Below are 20,358 nucleotides of genomic sequence, written 5' to 3'. Positions count from 1 at the left end.
TGAACATTAGATGTCTTTTCATGTGCTTGCATATTTCATCAGTGTTTTATAATTATCAGTATACAGGTATTTTACTTTCTTGCTCAAATTTATTCCTAAGTATTTTACTCTATTTTGATGCTATTGTGAATAAGACTGTTTTCTTCAAAAAAGAAAGGACTTCTTTCTTTTTTGTTGTTGTTGGTGTCACTGAATTTCTTTTAATTTTAACATATAACGCAGAGCAGAATTTTCAAATGGAACTCTTTGTACCCCGGTTTGAGGAGAGGTCCCAAAGGCTAAGAATGATATTATATGGCAAGTCATCTTCACTTCTAAAGTAGAGTTCTAGACCAGCTATGAAGGATATGCGAAGTTAGAGCAGAATGGGCTCTGTCAGTTCCATCATGCACCCCAAGGCCGTGTAGGTGTATGGAAGCAGTCCTGGTGAGCATTTCTTTGGAGAGAGTTGTCAGGGAGCTGTGAATCAAGTCCCTTTTCATGGAGGAAGGGAAGAAGAATATGCTTCCTTACCTTAGCCAAGTGAAGTGTGGGTTCAAGAGACCACTCAGAGTTCTTGACCTGTGTGTATTGGAGTGTGGGACAAAGAAGACTGGTGCCAGGCTAAAGAGGCTGCACTGGGAGTCCGTGCTTGGGTGAGAGTGCTAAATGGGCATAGAGAGGAGAGATACAGCTATGCTGAGGAAGAGGAGCACTTCCCCAAACAGAAGCTGAGGCACATGTTTTCCCAAACAAAACAGGATGCGACAAAAAGAAATCTCACCCAAGAAAAATACTGAGAGGAACAAAAAAGTCCCCAAGTAGACACTAACTGGTGGTGGGGAGGAGGGCAGGCGGTGCTGGGCGCAGGAAGCAGGAGACTGAAGGACAGCATGGCCCATAGGGGACAGCATCCACAGGCCAGTCACGGCTTAGTGAGAAGTCTGATGACGTGCCTCCACGAAATCAAGATAGCTATTTTTATTTTCCTCATCCTTACGGCACCTAAATGACATTACAGTAAAGCTGACAAGGAAGATCTTTCCTTACCTACCCCTCCTCGTTTTTCTGCATTTTGTGATCTCCAAAGAGAAATTCAAGCCAAAAAGTAAGAGTGGAGAAGAGGATGGATCCAGGAAATTTCAACCATACCTGCTACATCTCTCCGCTCCCCACCGCACACATAAAAGATAGAACCTGGCAGTCCAGGATTCCACAGTCGAAGTAGACCCAAGCTTGGTGGAGAGGAAGGACAGAAGTTCTGAATTAACTTTTTCAAATTTTGACATTACACTGACCTGCTTTTTAAATTATGGATACAAATCTGTTCTTGTGACCGAAAGGGACCGGATAATTATTATACAAAAATCACCAAAAAAGCCAAGGAAAAAAATTACCTAAAATTTCTTTCAGAAGCTAGGCAGAAACTCTACAGTGCTCATTTGAACAGGGAATGATAGGAAAAAAGAAAATTATTCTTTTTGCTAAGCTACTCAGTTTACCTTATTTATTCAACTAAAAACAAAGGTACAATTTATTTGTAAGTTTAGGCTGCTACTGTCATAGTGATCTGGTTCATTAAGCTCAATTGTCCGTGACTTTGCCTAATTTTATGTAGACTTAAAGCTAAAAATCTAACTTATTTTCTCAAATAGTAATATTTTCACTTGACCTTCCACTCTATTGACATAGCATTTATTGACATAGTTACCCAGTCTCCTTGACAAATGTGTAATTTTATATTCCATCAATTTACTTGCAGCATAAAAATAGAGCTTTTAAACCCACAGTGGCATTAGCTGGACAATTGAACTTAAAAGAATATAGGTCAGCAAATACATCTAAATACATCTGAGTCAGCCTCATTAACCCCTGATACCAGGATAAGGCGGATATTGAGCCTCAGGTCAACAAAAAAAGATATGTGGTATGAAATCTTAATTTTTACATACAACTCTTTTCCATGGAAGGCAGATAGTTAGGGGGAACATGTGCTCACTGAAGGACCGAAGGCAGTGTGTATTGCTGGATTACTGGTCCAGAAAGAATTTTCCCCCTATGGGGGAAGACGCCAGTAGGCAGGACAGAGCTCATCACACATTATGTGGTGCATTCACAGACACTCAATAATTAGTAAATGAACTGAAGAATTTCCAATAGCTTTTCCCCAGAGGTAACTCACCCCAAGGGGGGAAAACTGAATAAACAAATACCCAAGGTAAATCAGTCATCAAGGAGGCTACCCTTGACTTACGTGCAACAGCTATGGGAAGAATTGAGAAATTATTTAATGAACTGTAATGCGTGTCCTAGGTGAATGTTGGTGACAAAGAGCGAATGTCCAGAATTTCCTAGAATTCAATGGAAAGCATTGAAATTTTATTTGGATACTGTACATATCTCTGGGCAATAAGAATTATAGTATAATGATGTGGAGAGGAAAATGGAAAACAAATGGAGAAGGAGATTTTTCTCCAATTTATTTCCAACTGAGGAAAGGCTAGCTGCACTTCTGGAGGCTGCATTTCTCAGAAAGCACTGGTCTAGAGAAGGGAAAGATTAATACAGGCATAGCTGTCATATTGACCTTTTCACAGCAACAATACCAACATCATACTAGAAGGGATTTACTGAATGTCCAGTGACATTTATTGAGCACCCATCATGTACTCTCAGAGGCAGTAAGACTCAGGCTTTCAAGCTAACTGTCTAGGTTCCATCTTGGCTCTTTCACTTTCTGCACAATTTTGGGTAAGTTAATTAACCTCTTTGTGCTTTGGTATCTTCATCTGTAAAATGGGTTAATGATAGTACCTATACCATTGCTTTTTGGGGAAGAGTCGGTCAGACAGTAAAGAATCTGTCTGCAATGGAGGAGACCTGGGTTCGATCCCTGGAGGAGGGCATGGCAACCCACTCCAGCATCCTTGCCTGGGAGATCCCATTGACAGTGGAGCCTGGCGGGCTACAGTTCACGGTGTCACAAAAAAGTTGGACATGACTCAGTGACTAAACAACAACAACAACAAATGAGATAATACATTAACTAGTTTAGAATAGTGCCAGGCACACCAGAGGCACCCAAATATTAACAAACATTATTAAAATTATTGCTTAGTAGTGCAATACAATCAGAGCGGTTGGTAAAAATTGGGGAAAATTAGTAGAAAAAAGCCTGGAAGACCCTTGTACAATAGTTTTACTAAAAATGTTTAATTTATTCTCCCACATTTAGGCAGACAACCCTGCTGAGACATCTGTCACACACATTACTTTCCATTTCTACATACATCCATTTTAGTTTAGACCATTATCTCTTTCAATTTACATCATTTGGTCTTCTGTTTTACTTACATTTTTCTTATATTAAAATAGCCATAGTGGCTGTTTGTTGATGATCAGATCACAGCCCAGATACACATCCCATTAACCTAAGGTGCCCTGGAGGAGAGGAAACCCGCTCCAGTATTCTTGCCTGGAGAATTCCATGGACAGAGGAGGATGGTGGGCTAGATCCATGGGATCGCAAAAGATTTGGACACGACTTAGCAACTAAACAACCTAAGTTCATTCCCACCTGGTTCCACCTCACCTGAGCAACTTGCGGCCCCCTCCCCAACAAGAGTTGTCAGCCTCATCCCGCTTGTCTTCCCATGTCCTGTATGCATTTTATGTCTTTGCTCAAGACTATTGTCTGAAGATCTGTCTCTCATCTTTTTTCCACATGTGTCTATATTTCTTTCCAGATCCCCTGGGCAACTTTTCTGATTCTACTCTTCCTGCTCCCAGAACTCATTTCTTTTTCTTAATTTTCAGTGCTTGGATACATATGATAAAACTCCCAGACAGCAACAGAGGTGTCCTGACCCTTAAAGCCAGGTATGTCATGGCCACAGAAGGTGTCAGAAGTTGCTATCACAAACAAATCACAGAGGCTTCTCATTGGCTTGCAGGGATCCTCCTCTCTTAACTTTAGAATCCAATATCCAGACCACAGCTGATCTGATCTGCTTGCCCTGTATTTGTGTTAAACTAATCTTATCTAATTCCAGTTTGACCCCATCCATTTCTGACATGCTTTCTCATAAATTAGTAGTTTCATTGCATCCCCTGGGTAATGCTTCCTTCAGTCTGTACCCTTCATGTCTGACTCTCCGCTCACCAAGGATCAGGTGTGCTCACATGCAGAGCTTGGACAGTGATTAGAAACAGACTGGATTTGATATTTCTTTCAAAACTTATAAGAGTAGAAAGATCCAGACTGTAAAAATTAGCTAATTTTTTAGAGAGGGCTTAAATAAAAAATTAATGCTATCAGATCAAGAGTTGTGCTCAAACATAAAAATAGGGGGTAGAGGCAAAAGGTCTATGATCTAGTGGTCAATGAAATGGGAGGCTAAGCAAGTGGTCTGGCTAGACTGTAAGTTCTGTGGAGCTGGGGGCTGCCTGTCTCATTCATTATACCCCAGTTCAGTTCAGTTCAGTCTTTTAGTCATGTCTGACTCTTTGTGACCCCATGGACTGCAGCATGCCAGGCTTCCCTGTCCATCACCAACTCCCTGAGCTTACTCAAACTCATGTCCATTGAGTCGGTGAAGCCATCCAACCATCTCATCCTCGGTCGTCCCCTTCTCCCACCTTCAATTTTTTCCAGAATCAGGGTCTTTTCAAATGAGTCAGTTCTTTGCATCAAGTAGCCAAAGTATTGGAGTTTCAGCTTCAGCATCAGTCCTTCCAAAGAATATTCAGGACTGATTTCCTTCAGGATGGACTGGTTGCATCTCCTTGCAGTCCAAGGGACTCTCAAGAGTCTCCTCCAACACCACAGTTCAAATGCATCAATTCCTCAGCTTTCTTTATAGTTCAACTCTCACATCCATACGTGATTAATGGAAAAACCATAGTCTTGACTAGATGGACCTTTGTTGGCAAAGTAATGCCTCTCCTTTTTAATATGCTGTTTAGATTGGTCATAGTTTTTCTTCCAAGGAGCAAGAGGCTTTTAATTTCATGGCTGCAGTCACCATCTGCAGTGATTTTGGAGCCCAGAAAAATAAAGTCTGACACTGTTTCCACTGTTCCCCATCTATTTGCCATGAAGTGATGGGACCAGATGCTATGATCTTAGTTTTCTGAATGATGAGTTTTAAGCCAGCTTTTTCACTCTCCTCTTTCACTTTCATCAAGAGGCTCTTTAGTTCTTCACTTTCTGCCATAAGGGTGGTGTCATCTGCATATCTGAGGTTATTGATATTTCTCCCGGAAATCTTGATTCCAGCTTGTGCTTCATCCAATCCATCATTTCTCTTGACATACTCTGCATATAAGTTAAATAAGCAGGGTGACAATATACAGCCTAGATGTACTCCTTTCCCGATTTGGAACCAGTCTGTTGTTCCATGTCCAGTTTTAACTGTTGCTTCCTAACCTGCATACAGATTTCTCAGGAGTCAGTTAAGGTCGTCTGGTATTCCCACCTCTTTCAGAATTTTCCACAGTTTATTGTGATCGACACAGTCAAAGGCTTTGGCATAGTCAATAAAACAGATCAGATCAGATCAGATCAGTCGCTCAGTCGTGTCCGACTCTTTGAGACCCCATGAATCGCAGCACACCAGGCCTCCCTGTCCATCACCAACTCCTGGAGTTCACTGAGAACCACATCCATCGAGTCAGTGATGCCATCCAACCATCTCATCCTTTGTCGGCCCCTTCTCCTCCTGCCCCCAATCCCTCCCAGCATCAGAGTCTTTTCCAATGAGTCAACTCTTCGCGTGAGGTGGCCAAAGTACTGGAGTTTCAGCTTTAGCATCATTCCTTCCAAAGAAATCCCAGGCTGATCTCCTTCAGAATGGACTGGTTGGATCTCCTTGCAGTCCAAGGGACTCTCAAGAGTCTTCTCCAACACCACACTTCAAAAGCATCAATTCTTCGGCGCTCAACCTTCTTCACAGTCCAACTCTCACATCCATACATGACCACAGGAAAAACCATAGCCTTGACTAGATGAACCTTTGTTGGCAAAGTAATATCTCTGCTTTTGAATATGCTATCTAGGTTGGTTATAACTTTCCTTCCAAGGAGTAAGCGTCTTTTAATTTCGTGGCTGCAGTCACCATCTGCAGTGATTTTTGAGCCCCCAAAAATAAAGTCTGACACTGTTTCCACTGTTTCCCCATCTATTTCCCATGAAGTGATGGGACCAGATGCCATGATCTTCATTTTCTTAATGTTGAGCTTTAAGCCAACTTTTTCACTCTCCACTTTTACTTTCATCAAGAGGCTCCTTAGTTCCTCTTCACTTTCTGCCATAAGGGTGGTGTCATCTGCATATCTGAGGTTATTGATATTTCTCCCAGCAATCTTGATTCCAGCTTATGTTCCTTTTAGTCCAGCGTTTCTCATGATGTACTCTGCATATATGTTAAATAAGCAGGGTGACAATATACAGCCTTAACGTACTCCTTTTCCTATTTGGAACCAGTCTGTTGTTCCATGTCCAGTTCTAACTGTTGCTTCCTGACCTGCATATAGGTTTCTCAAGAGGCAGATCAGGTGGTATGGTATTCCCATCTCTTGAAGAATTTTCCACAGATTATTGTGATCCACACAGTCAAAGGCTTTGGCATGGTCAATAAAGCAGAAATAGATGTTTTTCTGGAACTCTCGTGCTTTTTCCATGATCCAGCAAATGTTGGCAATTTGATCTCTGGTTCCTCTGCCTTTTCTAAAACCAGCTTGAACATAAGGAAGTTCACGGTTCACATATAGCTAAAGCCTGGCTTGGAGAATTTTGAGCATTACTTTACTAGCATGTGAGATGAGTGCAATTGTGCGGTAGTTTGAGCATTGTTTAGCATTGCCTTTCTTTGGGATTGGAATGAAAACTGACCTTTTCCAGTCCTGTGGTCACTGCTGAGTTTTCCAAATTTGCTGGCATATTGAGTGCAGCACTTTCACAGCATCATCTTTCAGGATTTGGAATAGCTCAACTGGAATTCTATCACCTCCACTAGCTTTGTTCATAGTGATGCTTTCTAAGGCCCACTTAACTTCACATTCCAGGATATCTGGCTCTAGGTCAGTGATCACATCATCATGATTATCTGAATTGTGAAGCTCTTTTTTGTATAGTTCTTCTGTGTATTCTTGCCACCTCTTCTTAACATCTTCTGCTTCTGTTTGGTCCTTACCATTTTCTGTCCTTTATCGAGCCTATCTTTGCATGAAATGTTCCTTTGGTATCTCTGATTTTCTTGAAGAGATCTCTAGTGTTTCCCATTCTGTTGTTTTCCTCTATTTCTTTGCATTGATCGCTGAAGAAGGCTTCTTATCTCTTCTTGCTATTCTTTGGAACTCTGCATTCAGATGTTTATATCTTTCCTTTTCTCCTTTGCTTTTTGCTTCTCTTCTTTTCACAGCTATTTGTAAGGCTTCCCCAGACAGCCATTTTGCTTTTTTGCATTTCTTTTCCATGGGGATGGTCTTGATCCCTGTCTCCTGTACAATGTCACGAACCTCATTCCATAGTTCATCAGGCTTTCTATCTATCAGATCTAGGCCCTTAAATCTATTTCTCACTTCCACTGTATAATCATAAGGGATTTGATTTAGGTCATACCTGAATGGTCTAGTGGTTTTCCCTAATTTCTTCAATTTAAGTCTGAATTTGGTAATAAGGAGTTCATGATCTGAGCCAGAGTCAGCTCTTGGTCTTGTTTTTGCTGACTGTATAGAGCTTCTCCATCTTTGGCTGCAAAGAATATAATCAATCTGATTTCGGTGTTGACCATCTGGTGATGTCCATGTATAGAGTCTTCTCTTGTGTTGTTGGAAGAGGGTGTTTGCTCTGACCAGTGCATTTTCTTGGCAAAACTCTATTAGTCTTTGCCCTGCTTCATTCCGTATTCCAAGGCCAAATTTGCCTGTTACTCCAGGTGTTTCTTGACTTCCTACTTTTGCATTCCAGTCCCCTATAATGAAAAGGACATCTTTTTTGGGTGTTAGTTCTAAAAGGTCTTGTAGGTCTTCATAGAACCGTTCAACTTCAGGTTCTTCAGTGTTACTGGTTGGGACATAGACTTGGATTACTGTGATATTGAATGCTTTGCCTTGGAAACGAACAGAGACCATTCTGTCGTTTTTGAGATTGCATCCAAGTACTGCATTTTGGACTCTTTTGTTGACCATGATGGCTACTCCATTTCTTCTGAGGGGTTCCTGCCTGCAGTAGTAGATATAATGAAACGGAAGTAGATATTTTTCTAGAACTCTCTTGCTTTTTCAATGATGTTGGCAATTCGATCTCTGGTTCCTCTGCCTTTTCTAAATCCAGCTTGAACATCTGTATCCCAGCACCTCAAAAATTCCTGGCTCATTGTTGGCACTCACTGTTTTGTTGTTTAGTGAAGGAAGGTCTCGGATGATTTTCAGTGTCGGGGTGGCATTTCTGAGGTCTGCTCTCTGAGGCTACGTATGCATGTGCTAAGTTGCTTCAGCCATGTCTGACTCTTTGAGACCCTATGGACGATAGCCCACCTGGCTTCTCCATCCATGGGATTCTCCAAGCAGGAAGACTGGAGTGGGTTGCCATTTCCTCCTCCTCCTTTCTCCTTCTTGACCAAGGGATCAAAATCACATCTCTTATGTCTCCTACACTGGCAGGCAGTTTCTTTACCATTTGCAGCTCAGATGGTAAAGAATCTGCCTGCAATGTAGGAGAGCTGAGTTCAATTCCTGGGTTGGGAAGATCCCCTAGACAGGGGAATGGCAACCCACTCCAGTATTCTTGTCTGGAAGACCTGGATTTATGCCAGTACTGTCTCATCCTAAATTTGTCTGGGGTCTTCTATGATTCCACGCAGGCATGTGCCTATTTTACCACTCAGCTTTTCAGCCTCTTGTGTTTTCCTAGGACAGTACTGAGAAAGCAGCTGGGACTCAGAAAACACGTGAATTCAGGCTGTATTGAGCTGGGCTTTCCTAAGTAACTCTTGCCGTTGGCTATGAAGTTCCATTGTTTTCATTACTTTCTACATTTGTTTAAAGAATATAATTTCATTAGGGAGAAAAGGACTATGAATTGGATGTTTGCAGCAAGATCTGTAGCTTAATAATTATGACTGATTATACAGTTCACTAGATCTTAGAATTTGTAATGAAACCATAGCCTTTTGAAGTTGGTTTTCATGACATGTTCCATCCCGTTTCCTTTCTTAAAAGAACGCAAAGGTGAACCTTACCAGCTTCTGAGGAAGCCAGTCATCATGTGATTTCATAATCACCCTCTGGTTAGCCAAAATGAAATTTAGATTTTTCAGTTATAATTCAATGTTTATTCTAAGCAAGTGAGTTTCATTTAGATATAAGCAGCCATGTTAAATCATGGGTTTTTTTTTACATATAAAAACCACTAATGTTTGAAAATATATCAAACATAACCTTGTTACTATCTTGACAGAGGTCTAGATTTTGTAAAGTGAGAAATAGCTACTCTTATTATACTTGAGCTACTTGAGTCTGAAAGTAAACAGGGTTTCTCAATTTTGGCACTATTGACATTTTTGGACCCTATTAAATCTTTGTCTTGTGTTGTAGCATCCTTGGCCTCTATATTTATTTTTCAGGAATTTCCCAACTACATCACCTTAGTATGATTGTAGATGAGGTAGCATTTTTCCTGCTTTAACCAAATATGTTTCTTTGCCTGTGCTCTTTCAACTTCTCTAATACTAGAGCTATATTAGATTGTAGACTCGTTAAGAATAACAAATGTCCTTTTCTTTTCCTTGAATTTCTTCACAGAAATAAGAATGATATTTGAACGGATGGAACAGTTTAGTAGTGTATGTCAACTAACCATGTAGAAAACTGAGCTGGAAGAAATTCACTTATGCTTTCAATTGCCAAACTGTATATACCATGATATATCATCATGATTCTTTTTCTTTTGAAAAAGAGAAAAAGTCACTGTTGAATTTGTAGCACCTAAAAGAGTATCTGGTGCATAGTAAGTGCTCAATAAACATTTGGTGAACGAATTATGTAGATTCCTTTCTAAAAATGTTTCATGAGGTCCCTCCCATTTCTTAAGATATAATAACTAGAATCTTTAGATTGGTCTTAAGGCTCTCTTTATTCTGCATTTTCCAATCTTCATCCTTGCTTCTCTGCTACACAATCCCACTCCTTTAACCAGAACTTACCTACCAATATTTTCTCAAATCCCCATGAATATCTTCACCAGCGCACAACTGCTCAGTCTGTTCTTTTCGTTTATTGTTGTTCAGTTGCAAAGTCATGTCTGACTCTTTGTGACCCCAATTTTTTTTGTTTAAAATATTTTTCCAAGCTCTTAACTTGTCAAATAAATATAATATGTGCTTAAGGTCAGCTTATTTCATCTCTCTTTGTAACATTTCCTGGATTCATGAACTCATAGACACCCTTCCATACTCAAAGATAAAAGCAACCCACTCCAGTATTCTTGCCTGAAAAATTCCATGGACAGAGGAGCCTGGCTGGCTACAGTCCAAAGGGTATCAAAGAGTTGGACACAACTGAGTGACCAAGCTCGACAACGATGACCTCTCCTTCAGTATTGTAATTCTATAAAACATGGCACTTTTCACCTTACTGTTTGGACTTATTATTTTCATATGTGCATCTCTCTCCAAGCACACAGCAATCTTTCTGAAGGCAGAAGCAAATTATCTTCACAGAGTCTATTACATGATATCTACATAGTGAAGGAACATTATTCTCATTTATTCTTTTTCATTCACTTATTCAACTAATATTTTTGCATGCCAATTCTGTGCTAGGTATGTGTGAGGAAGCAAAACAAATATGACATATATATCCTTGTCCTCATGAAGTTTTTAAGACCAATTGGAAAAAACATGGCATCTAATGTATTGAGAACTAGATTTGTATTCAGAAGACTTTGGTGTGAACACTAACTTTGCCACTTATTAGTCATGTGGTCACTTAAGCTCTCAGTATCTCAGCGTCCCCATCTGGAAAATGGGAATGGGAATGGTGATGCTTACTCCGGCTACCTCCCATTATGAATGTGTGCATGCTCTGTCACTTCAGTCCTGTCTGACTCTTTGCAACCCCATGGACTGTAACCTGCCAGGTGCAAACATTTTCTAAGTGATAAAATCTGGTTGCTTTACTTTGTACACGAATTCGTTGACACTTTTTCCTTCAAGAGGTGGAGCTCAATTCTCTTCCTCTTGAGTATAAGCTGGACGTAGTGACTTGCTTTTAACAGATAGAATATAGCAATAATAATGGTGTACAGTTTTGTAGACTGGGTCATAAGGAGGCAGGGGTTTTTTATCTTGGTGACTCTGTTTCTTGAATTACTTGGTCTGGGGGATTACAGCTGCCATAGAGAGAGGCAGCCCTGTAGAGAGGTCCGTGTGGTGAGTAGCTGAGACCTCTTGCTGACGTGTGCTAGTTTGGAAGCAGAGCCCTCAGCTTCAGTCAAGCCTTCAGATGACAGGAGCCCAGCAGCCTGACTCCACCCTCATGAAAGAACCTGAGCCACACACTCAGCTAAGCTGCTCGTGTAAAATCACATGAGACAATATATATGTTAAACCTAGTTTATTTTTGTTTGGGTGATTTGTTATACAGCGATGGATAACTAACACATAGAGTACTAGAGAGATTTAAGGTATTACTGTTGAATATGCTAATGCTTGTTGAATGAAGAATATCATAATTTACTATGGTTTATTGCTGAATGATGAGTTAGAAGAGGAAGAAAAAGAAGCATAGAAGAGAGAAAATTACAAAGTCTTAAGAACTAGGAAACAATAGATGGGTGCAAAACTTGTACTGGGTGGTCTGCAGGCATTTCTCACCCTGCCGCATGCTTCCTTCTCTGAGCGCCATCAACCTGTGACAGTGACAGCAGGCTGCCTGTCAAAGGCTCCAGGCTAAGCAAAGTGTTCATTTCAGGTGACTGCTTTGTTTTATTCCATTTTCAGTTCTCGTTTTGAGTTAAAATTGATAGTTTAATTAAAGAAGAAGTAAAAAGCATACTTCTACTCTATGTAGAACATACTTTTCTGTGCTCGAGAAAGTCACCTTGGTTCTTTATTAAACATAAAGGCCACAGACATGGAAATTTATGATTTGTTTGCATCAATGCCAACTTCTGCAAGTCACTGCTATCCCTTTGCCATAGTAACACTGACCCAGCCTGAACTCCATTATTAATAATGCCATTGGAAGGCTGAATTCAAGTCCTCATCCCAGTCAATTTTGTCAAAATTAATTTGAACAAGAACAGATTTGAATTTAAAACTATCTACCTACCTATGGCCCACAGGATCCCTACTTACAACAATTTCTTAAACACCCTACTAAGAGCACAGTTGTAGAGGAGCACTGTCAATTTATTAACGTCTTTAATAATAAATACAGAATTTAAATTTCTCATTGAATATTTATTGACCCTGGTTTTGCCAGAAATGGCAACCCACTCCAGTGTTCTTGCCTGGAGAAATCCAGGGACGGGGGAGCCTGGTGGGCTTCCGTCTATGGGGTCGCACAGAGTCGGACACAACTGAAGCGACTTAGCGGCAGCAGCAGCAAAGTGAAGGACTTTGGAAGTTGTGCTAATTCTTTTAATCCATGAAAATAGTACTTAATATATTTATTTAAAATCTCCATAGATAAGAATGGGGCATGAATCATACAAATTTTCTGAAATTTTTTTATCAATCTACTTAAAGGATTAATAGTTCATGGGAAGTAAAACAGTATAAAAACATTCTTACCTGTAGGAGATATGCTGTTGGCTAGAGAAGGTCGGGTGCCAAGGGTAGATTCTGTAGCATTGAGTGGAGAATCTATTGGAGGGTTCACTGAGCCTGGAAGGATTAAACAGACACTGGTAATGAACAAAATACTGTGGCAGGAAGATAAAATATTAGCTTAGCTCCCGCCAAACCTTTATTTATTCATCTAAGAAATTATTATTGATTAAAAGTCATCATTATTGCTTGCTATGGGCTAGGCAGTGGAGTAAAATGGTGAACGGTAAAGACACAGGACTATCTTTAAAGAGCATACAGCCTAGAATATAGGTAGGTAGCCAGGCACTGTGCTGAGTGCTACGGTAACAGAAGTGCAAGATGCCAGGAGGATGCAAGGAGGGGCACCAACCAACATTGAGAGGTCAGGGAAAGCTTCCTGGAGAACACTGCATTTAACCAAGACCTGGAAAAACAATTATAGCAGCAATGTTTTGAGGCATGTGGCAAGTAACCATACAGTTTACAAATCCATAGACCCACAAAAATATTTTTCATCACTAAGAGTAGAAACAATGATACAGCTCTCCAAAAGGACATGACATCAATGGACATAAGATTGATGGTATTACTGTGCTCTGACTAAAATTTCTATTTTTTTTCATCAATTTTTATTTGGCTACAACTTTTTTTTCTCTCTCTCTCTCTCTCTCTCATGTGTGTGTGTGGGGGGGGTTTCTGGGATGAAAGAGAAGCTGATATATGTTGTTTCATTTATGATAATACCTTCAGGTCAGTTCCTTAAAGTTCATTGTTATACTATAAAATAATTCTACCAGCAGTTTAAAACAATTTACAAATGTCAGAAGGACCTATTGACTTTAGGAATATGTGGATTAATAGAATTAATATTTAATTATTAAATATAAGTATTTAATTATATTTAAATTAACTTTATTTAAATGAAGTTATTTTTATTTAAGGCTAGGGAATTTTGTGATTTTTCTATATATAATGGCATATATATATCTATATATATAATATATAGATATAATATCTATATATAATGAGTATAGTATTAAACATCTGATGATCTGAATCAATTATTTGGACATTTAGTTAGAAATGATATCATTGTTTCTATTCTTTAAGGAATAGGTATATATAATTTATGTCACTTGATAGCACATAGCATATTGGAAGGAATTTGTTTTTGTAATCTAAAAGCATCTCTGCTTTATTTTCATTGGTAATTTGTTATTGCTGTTGACTATAGGTTGTGCTCACAGTTGGCTGTGACTTGCTATCATAAATGACCACTTGCTATTAAGTATTCTGAGGGGTAGTTACAGGAAGAGTATGTGAATATGTCAGTAGGGTGACTATCCTCTTCCTCTCATGCTATCAGGAGCAAGTATGAACTCCTCAGTATGACACACAAATCTAATTCTGATTTAATCCCACATTAAATTTCCATCTTCATTTCCCGATGTTGCCTCTTATCTTTTGACAGTGTTAGTCGCTCAGTCATATCTGACTCTTTGCAACTGCATGCACTGTAGCCCTCCAGGCTCCTCTGGTCATAGAACTCTCCAGGCAAGATTATTGAACTAGGTAGTCATTCCCTTCTCCAGGGGATTTTCCAGACCCAGGGATTGAACTTGGGTCTCCTGCATTGCAGGCAAATTTTTTACTGACTGAACCACCAGGGAATCTCTATCTTTTACATCTCTTTAAAATCATACCCACAATCCAACCCAATTTACCAAATATAATATGTTTTCTATGACTTATTGATCTTTGTGTTTGCTGTTCCCTAAGACTTTCCCATTCCAAACTTTCTACTACATGCCTCTCAAACTTGAAGAACCCTAGGGTTCTTTGTGATGTGCTCATAGTACTCAATGTTTATCCTAGCAAAGGCCTCATTACTTCATTGCTATGTCTCTCAAGAAAAGTAATTGTTTTGTTTCTCACTGTATTCCTGGTTCCTGGCAAATGCAAGTGGATGTGTATATATCTATATCTATATCTATATCTATATATCAGTTCAGTTCAGTCGCTCAGTCGTGTCCATCTCTTTGCGACCCCATTAATCGCAGCACGCCAGGCCTCCCTGTCTATCACCAACTCCCGGAGTTCACCCAGACTCACGTCCACCAAGTCAGTGATGCCATCCAGCCATCTCATCCTCTGTCGTCCCCTTCTCCTCCTGCCCCCAATCCCTCCCAGCATCAGAGTCTTTTCCAATGAGTCAACTCTTCGCATGAGGTGGCCAAGGTACTGGAGTTTCAGCTTTAGCATCATTCCTTCCAAAGAAATCCCAGGGCTGATCTCCTTCAGAATGGACTGGTTGGATCTCCTTGCAGTCCAAGGGACTCGCAAGAGTCTTCTCCAACACCACAGTTCAAAAGCATCAATTCTTCGGTGCTCAGCCTTCTTCACATTGATACATGACCACAGGAAGAACCATAGCCTTGACTAGATGCACCTTTGTTGGCAAAGTAATGTCTCTGCTTTTCAATATGCTATCTAGGTTGGTCATAACTTTCCTTCCAAGGAGTAAGCGTCTTTTAATTTCATGGCTGCAGTCACCATCTGCAGTGATTTTTGAGCCCCCAAAAATAAAGTCTGACACTGTTTCCACTGTTTCCCCATCTATTTCCCATGAAGTGATGGGACCAGATGCCATGATCTTCGTTTTCTGAATGGTGAGCTTTAAGCCAACTTTTTCACTCTCCACTTTCACTTTCATCAAGAGGCTTTTTAGTTCCTCTTCACTTTCTGCCATAAGGGTGGTGTCATCTGCATATCTGAGGTTATTTGTATTTCTCCCAGCAATCTTGATTCCAGCTTGTGCTTCTTCCAGTCCAGCGTTTCTCATGATGTATTCTGCATATAAGTTAAATAAGCAGGGTGACAATACACAGCCTTAACGTACTCCTTTTCCTATTTGGAACCAGTCTGTTGTTCCATGTCCAGTTCTAACTGTTGCTTCCTGACCTACATATAGGTTTCTCAAGAGGCCAATCAGGTGGTCTGGTATTCCCATCTCTTTCAGAATTTTCCACAGTTTATTGTGATCCACACAGTCAAAGGCTTTGGCATAGTCAATAAAGCAGAAATAGAGGTTTTTCTGGAACTCTCTTGCTTTTTCCATGATCCAGCGGATGTTGGCAATTTGATCTCTGGTTACTCTGCCTTTTCTAAAACCATCTTGAACATAAGGAAGTTCACGGTTCACATATAGCTAAAGCCTGGCTTGGAGAATTTTGAGCATTACTTTACTAGCGTGTGAGATGAGTGCAATTGTGCGGTAGTTTGAGCATTCTTTGGCATTGCCTTTCTTTAGGATTGGAATGAAAACGGACCTTTTCCAGTCCTGTGGTCACTGCTGAGTTTTCCAAATTTGCTGGCATATTGAGTGCAGCACTTTCACAGCATCATCTTTCAGGATTTGAAATAGCTCAACTGGAATTCCGTCACCTCCACTAGCTTTGTTCGTAGTGATGCTTTCTAAGGCCCACTTAACTTCACATTCCAGGATGTCTGGCTCTAGGTCAGTGATCACACCATTGTGATTATCTGGGTTGTGAAGATCGTGCATTATTTTTCCATACCCATGTTCCATCTCATTAAGGTTGCTATTTCTGTAAGGTGTTACCAAAAAAACCCAAACAAACTTTTTGGCCAGCCCAATAGTTTGGAAAATGAGGCTTATGCCACAACAGCAGTCAGATACATATTTAAAATTGATCTTTCATTTAGGGGTAGATTCCCTGAATGAGGCATAAGCCTCATTTTCCAAACTATTGGGCTGGCCAGAAAGTTTGTTTGGGTTTTTTTGGTAACACCTTACAGAAATAGCAACCTTAATGAGATGGAACATGGGTATGGAAAAATAATGCACAGGTGTTTTTGTCTGTAGATTGATTAGAATAGAGACTGGCAAGCTATAGCTAAGGTGAAATTCCACTCACTGTCTATATTTGCAAATAAAGTTTTATTGAAATACAGCCATACCCATTTGTTTATGTACTGTCTATGGCTACCTTTGTACTACAATAGCAGGGCTGAGTAATTGTGATAGAGACCACATGGTCCACAAAACAATATATTTACTATCAGGCAGGTTAAAAACAGAAAATGTTTGCCAACTGGAACAAAAGCTGTTGATAAGTTATGCTCAATCCTAGATTTCCAAATTAGGAAAGAAGCATTTAATTTTTATTTGTTGCCTATTTCTATTTTAAGATATTATTTTGCCAGGTTTCATCACAAATATCTTTGTAAGCTGCAGGGTCCTTAGCTTCACAGTGCATTATGATGTTATTACTGCAAGATTTGCATTTTGAGATAAGCTCTTCGCTCTATGACAAAAATGATGCACAGCTTTGCTGAGGCTCTCAAGAGTTTCTAGTTTAAGACTGGCCTATGAAGTAGAAATTCTGTCCTGGTGAAAACAAAACTGCTCCTGCTGCTGCTGCTGCTGCTAAGTCGCTTCAGTCGTGTCCAACTCTGTGAGACCCCATAGACAGCAGCCCACCAGGCTCCCCGTCCCTGGAATTCTCCAGGTAAGAAAACTGGAGTGGCTTGTCATTTCCTTCTCCAATGCATGAAAGTGAAAAGTGAAAAGTGAAAGTGAAGTTGCTCAGTCGTGTCTGACGCATAGTGACCCCATGGACTACAGGCTACCAGACTCCTCCATCCATGGGTTTTTCCAGGCAAAAGTACCGGAGTGGGGTGCCATTGCCTTCTCCGGGAAACAAAACTAAGTGGGTATAAAAAGGAGGGGCTAAAACCTAACAAAGAAAATTTATTTCCCAAAATCAAATACAGAATTTAACAGAAACATGTCAGCTAGTTTTCAGACCATTACATTTACCATAATGTTGTAAAGGGCTGGGCTGCTGAACACTTCATCCATTTCTGAGTGTGTCCACTCTGCACAGGCCTAGCAGGGCTCTTAGGACCACCCTCATGGACAGCAGTGGCCATGTGTGTCCCACAAGGGTAGTGGGGTCAATTCTAGAGCTTCCTCAGAGTTTGACTCAGCCATTAGCTGGTTCACTCAGCTAATGAGGAGGTCCTTGCTTCTCAAAATGTGCTCCATAGTAACTTTTAGGATCTTATTAGAAATGCAGACTCTCAGGCCCCTCCCAATCCCTCAACTTACTGAATCAAAATCTGCTTTTTAAGAAGATCATTAGGTGATCTGTATGTATACTAAAGTCCTTTCTTGATATACTCAACATTCCTGGGATCAGTCACAGGTATGTGGGAAACCATGAAACCAGAGAATTTGGCTGGCATATGTCACCTTCATATTCACTAGTCCTCTCATCCCACTATTGAGCTATCCCTTTTGAATCTTCTTCCCACATCCTCAAACACATATGGACACTCTCCCTTACACACAGTGAACCACTCATCAATCCTTAACTCTCTTGTATCCCAAAGGTCTGGATCTCAGCTGTTACAGTTGGAAATCAATTTAATCAACAAATCTCTGTTGAGGCTGATGATAGCCAGAATATTACCCACCCTGGGGAGGTATCTGCACTTAACTTTTGAATTGAAACAATATAAGATAGTCCCTTTACTGCCCCAAAACAAAATAACTCCTTGCATATGTCAAAACATTGATTCTGCAGCACTACAATATTAGACATTCTCATAGACTAGGTTGACATGTTAGAATATTTTTATAAAGAGTCTTTTTTTTTTAAACTACTGTTGAATCATGACAATTCTTTAGGCCTTAGTACCTAAATAGCTCCCTGACAAGTCACCTTCACTTTGATCCTCTCCCTTTCCTGAATTTTCTAGAGTAAGAATCACTGAGCAGTTGAATGTCCTGGAAGATAGGGGTAGGTGGGGAAGGAAGCATCTCAGAGGGCTGTTACCTTTTAGCCTTCCAACATTATTACTCTTTTCTGGGAACAAAAGAGAGCAAAATCTCCTCCCCTTCTCTCCCTAAATCTCCTTTCTGTTATATAATAGTCTCAGAATTTCTCTATTTTAGCACTGAGAGACAGATTTATCTCCTGCGTTTTCATTTCAATATCTGTCTACAATAATAGTCTGACTCTTCCGCAAGGCAATGATCCTTGCGCAAGGCATCAGAACTTTCTCCAGAGTTTGTGAAGCATCCAGCAGTACTACTGCAGGAAGAAAGCATGTTTGCAAGTAAATGTTTAAGGACTTACAACAAATGGGAAAATATGATATTGCAATGACAGTGCTGTGTGGAGCCTCAACTGTATCTTCTAAATCATTCATGAAGCTAGATATCAGAACATGAGCAGAATACAAGCTATAATTTTGGGAAATTGAACTGTTAAAGATTGATTATCTTTAATATTTTATTGTAAAGGATGAAAACTCATTTGACAATTTAAAATTAACCATCTGCTCAGAGCCTAAAATTATACTAGAGCAGGGCTATCCTGTAACATTGAAATTATGGTGTGCTTTGAGTACCAGAATCAGTGCTCTTCCTTATTACCTTAAAAATATTCACTATTTTCTGATATTAAAGTCAAATACAGTTCAAGAGAATGAGAAGGCAAGCTTGGAAGAAAATGTTTGCAAAAGACACATCTGATAAAGAACCGTTATCAAAATATTCAAAGAATTCTTACATTTCAACAATAAGAAAACAGATAACCTGATTTAAAAATGGGCCAGAGATAGACATCTCACCACAGAAAATATACATTTGGCAAATAAGCACATGAAAACGTACTCCACATCATATATCATCAGAAAATGCAAATTGAAACAAAACTGAAATATTGCTTCACCTGTTAGAATGGCTGAAATTTAGAATACTGACAATACAAAATGCTGGCTGGGATGTAGAGCAATAGTAACTCTCCTTCATTGCTGGTTGGTGGGTATGCAAAATGATATAGTCAGTTTCAAAGACAATTTGTTGAGTTCTTATAAATCTAAACATACTCTTACAATACAATCTAGCAATTGTGCCCTTTGGTATTTACTCAAAGGATTTGCAAACACATGACCCACACAAACCTGCACATGAATGTTTATTGGAGCTTTACTTTTTAAAAACTTTTATTGGAGTATAGTTGATTTATAATGTGTGTTAGTTTCAGGTGTATAGTAAAGTGAATGGCCTATATGGGAAAAGAATATAAATGCTTTATTTTTAATTGCCCAAACTCAGAAGCAAACAAGGTGTCCTTCAGTAGATGAATGGATATATAAACTGTGGTATACTTATTGAAAGGAATACTATTCAGTGCTAAAAAAAAACCTATCAAGCCATGGAAAGACATGGAGGAATCCTAAATGCATACGATTAAGTGAAAGGAGTCTATATTAGGACAGTGAAAACTTAGGGCTCTATGACACTATAATGAGGAGTACATCATTTGTCCAAATCCGTAGTATGCACATCACCGAGAGGAAGCCCTAGAGTAAACTAAGGCCTTTGGGCAATTGTTTTGTGTTGGTGTAGGTTCATCAGTGGTGACAAAGGCACCATTGTGGTGGGTGATGTGGATAACGAGGGAGAAGATGCACATGTGGGAAAGGGGCATATGGGAAATCACTGTACCTTCCTCTTAATTTTGCTGTG

The 20,358-nt window shown here is 39.8% G+C and overlaps 1 protein-coding gene across 1 annotated transcript in view; it reads right to left on the bottom strand.

Moving 5' to 3' along the window:
- The window catches only part of CD96 (CD96 molecule), a 98,595-nt gene that overhangs the window by 30,399 nt on the left and 47,838 nt on the right, over positions 1-20,358 (bottom strand). Inside the window, exon 8 of the mRNA XM_055570266.1 lies at positions 12,777-12,869. Coding sequence (XP_055426241.1) covers positions 12,777-12,869 — 93 coding nt within the window. The remainder of the gene's footprint in view (positions 1-12,776; positions 12,870-20,358) is intronic.

Source organism: Bubalus kerabau, chromosome 2, assembly GCF_029407905.1.
Source record: "Bubalus kerabau isolate K-KA32 ecotype Philippines breed swamp buffalo chromosome 2, PCC_UOA_SB_1v2, whole genome shotgun sequence".
NCBI classification, from domain to species: domain Eukaryota; kingdom Metazoa; phylum Chordata; class Mammalia; order Artiodactyla; family Bovidae; genus Bubalus; species Bubalus kerabau.
The sequence above is the reverse complement of the archived record's forward strand: the minus strand, read 5'-3'. Positions and strand labels throughout refer to the sequence as shown.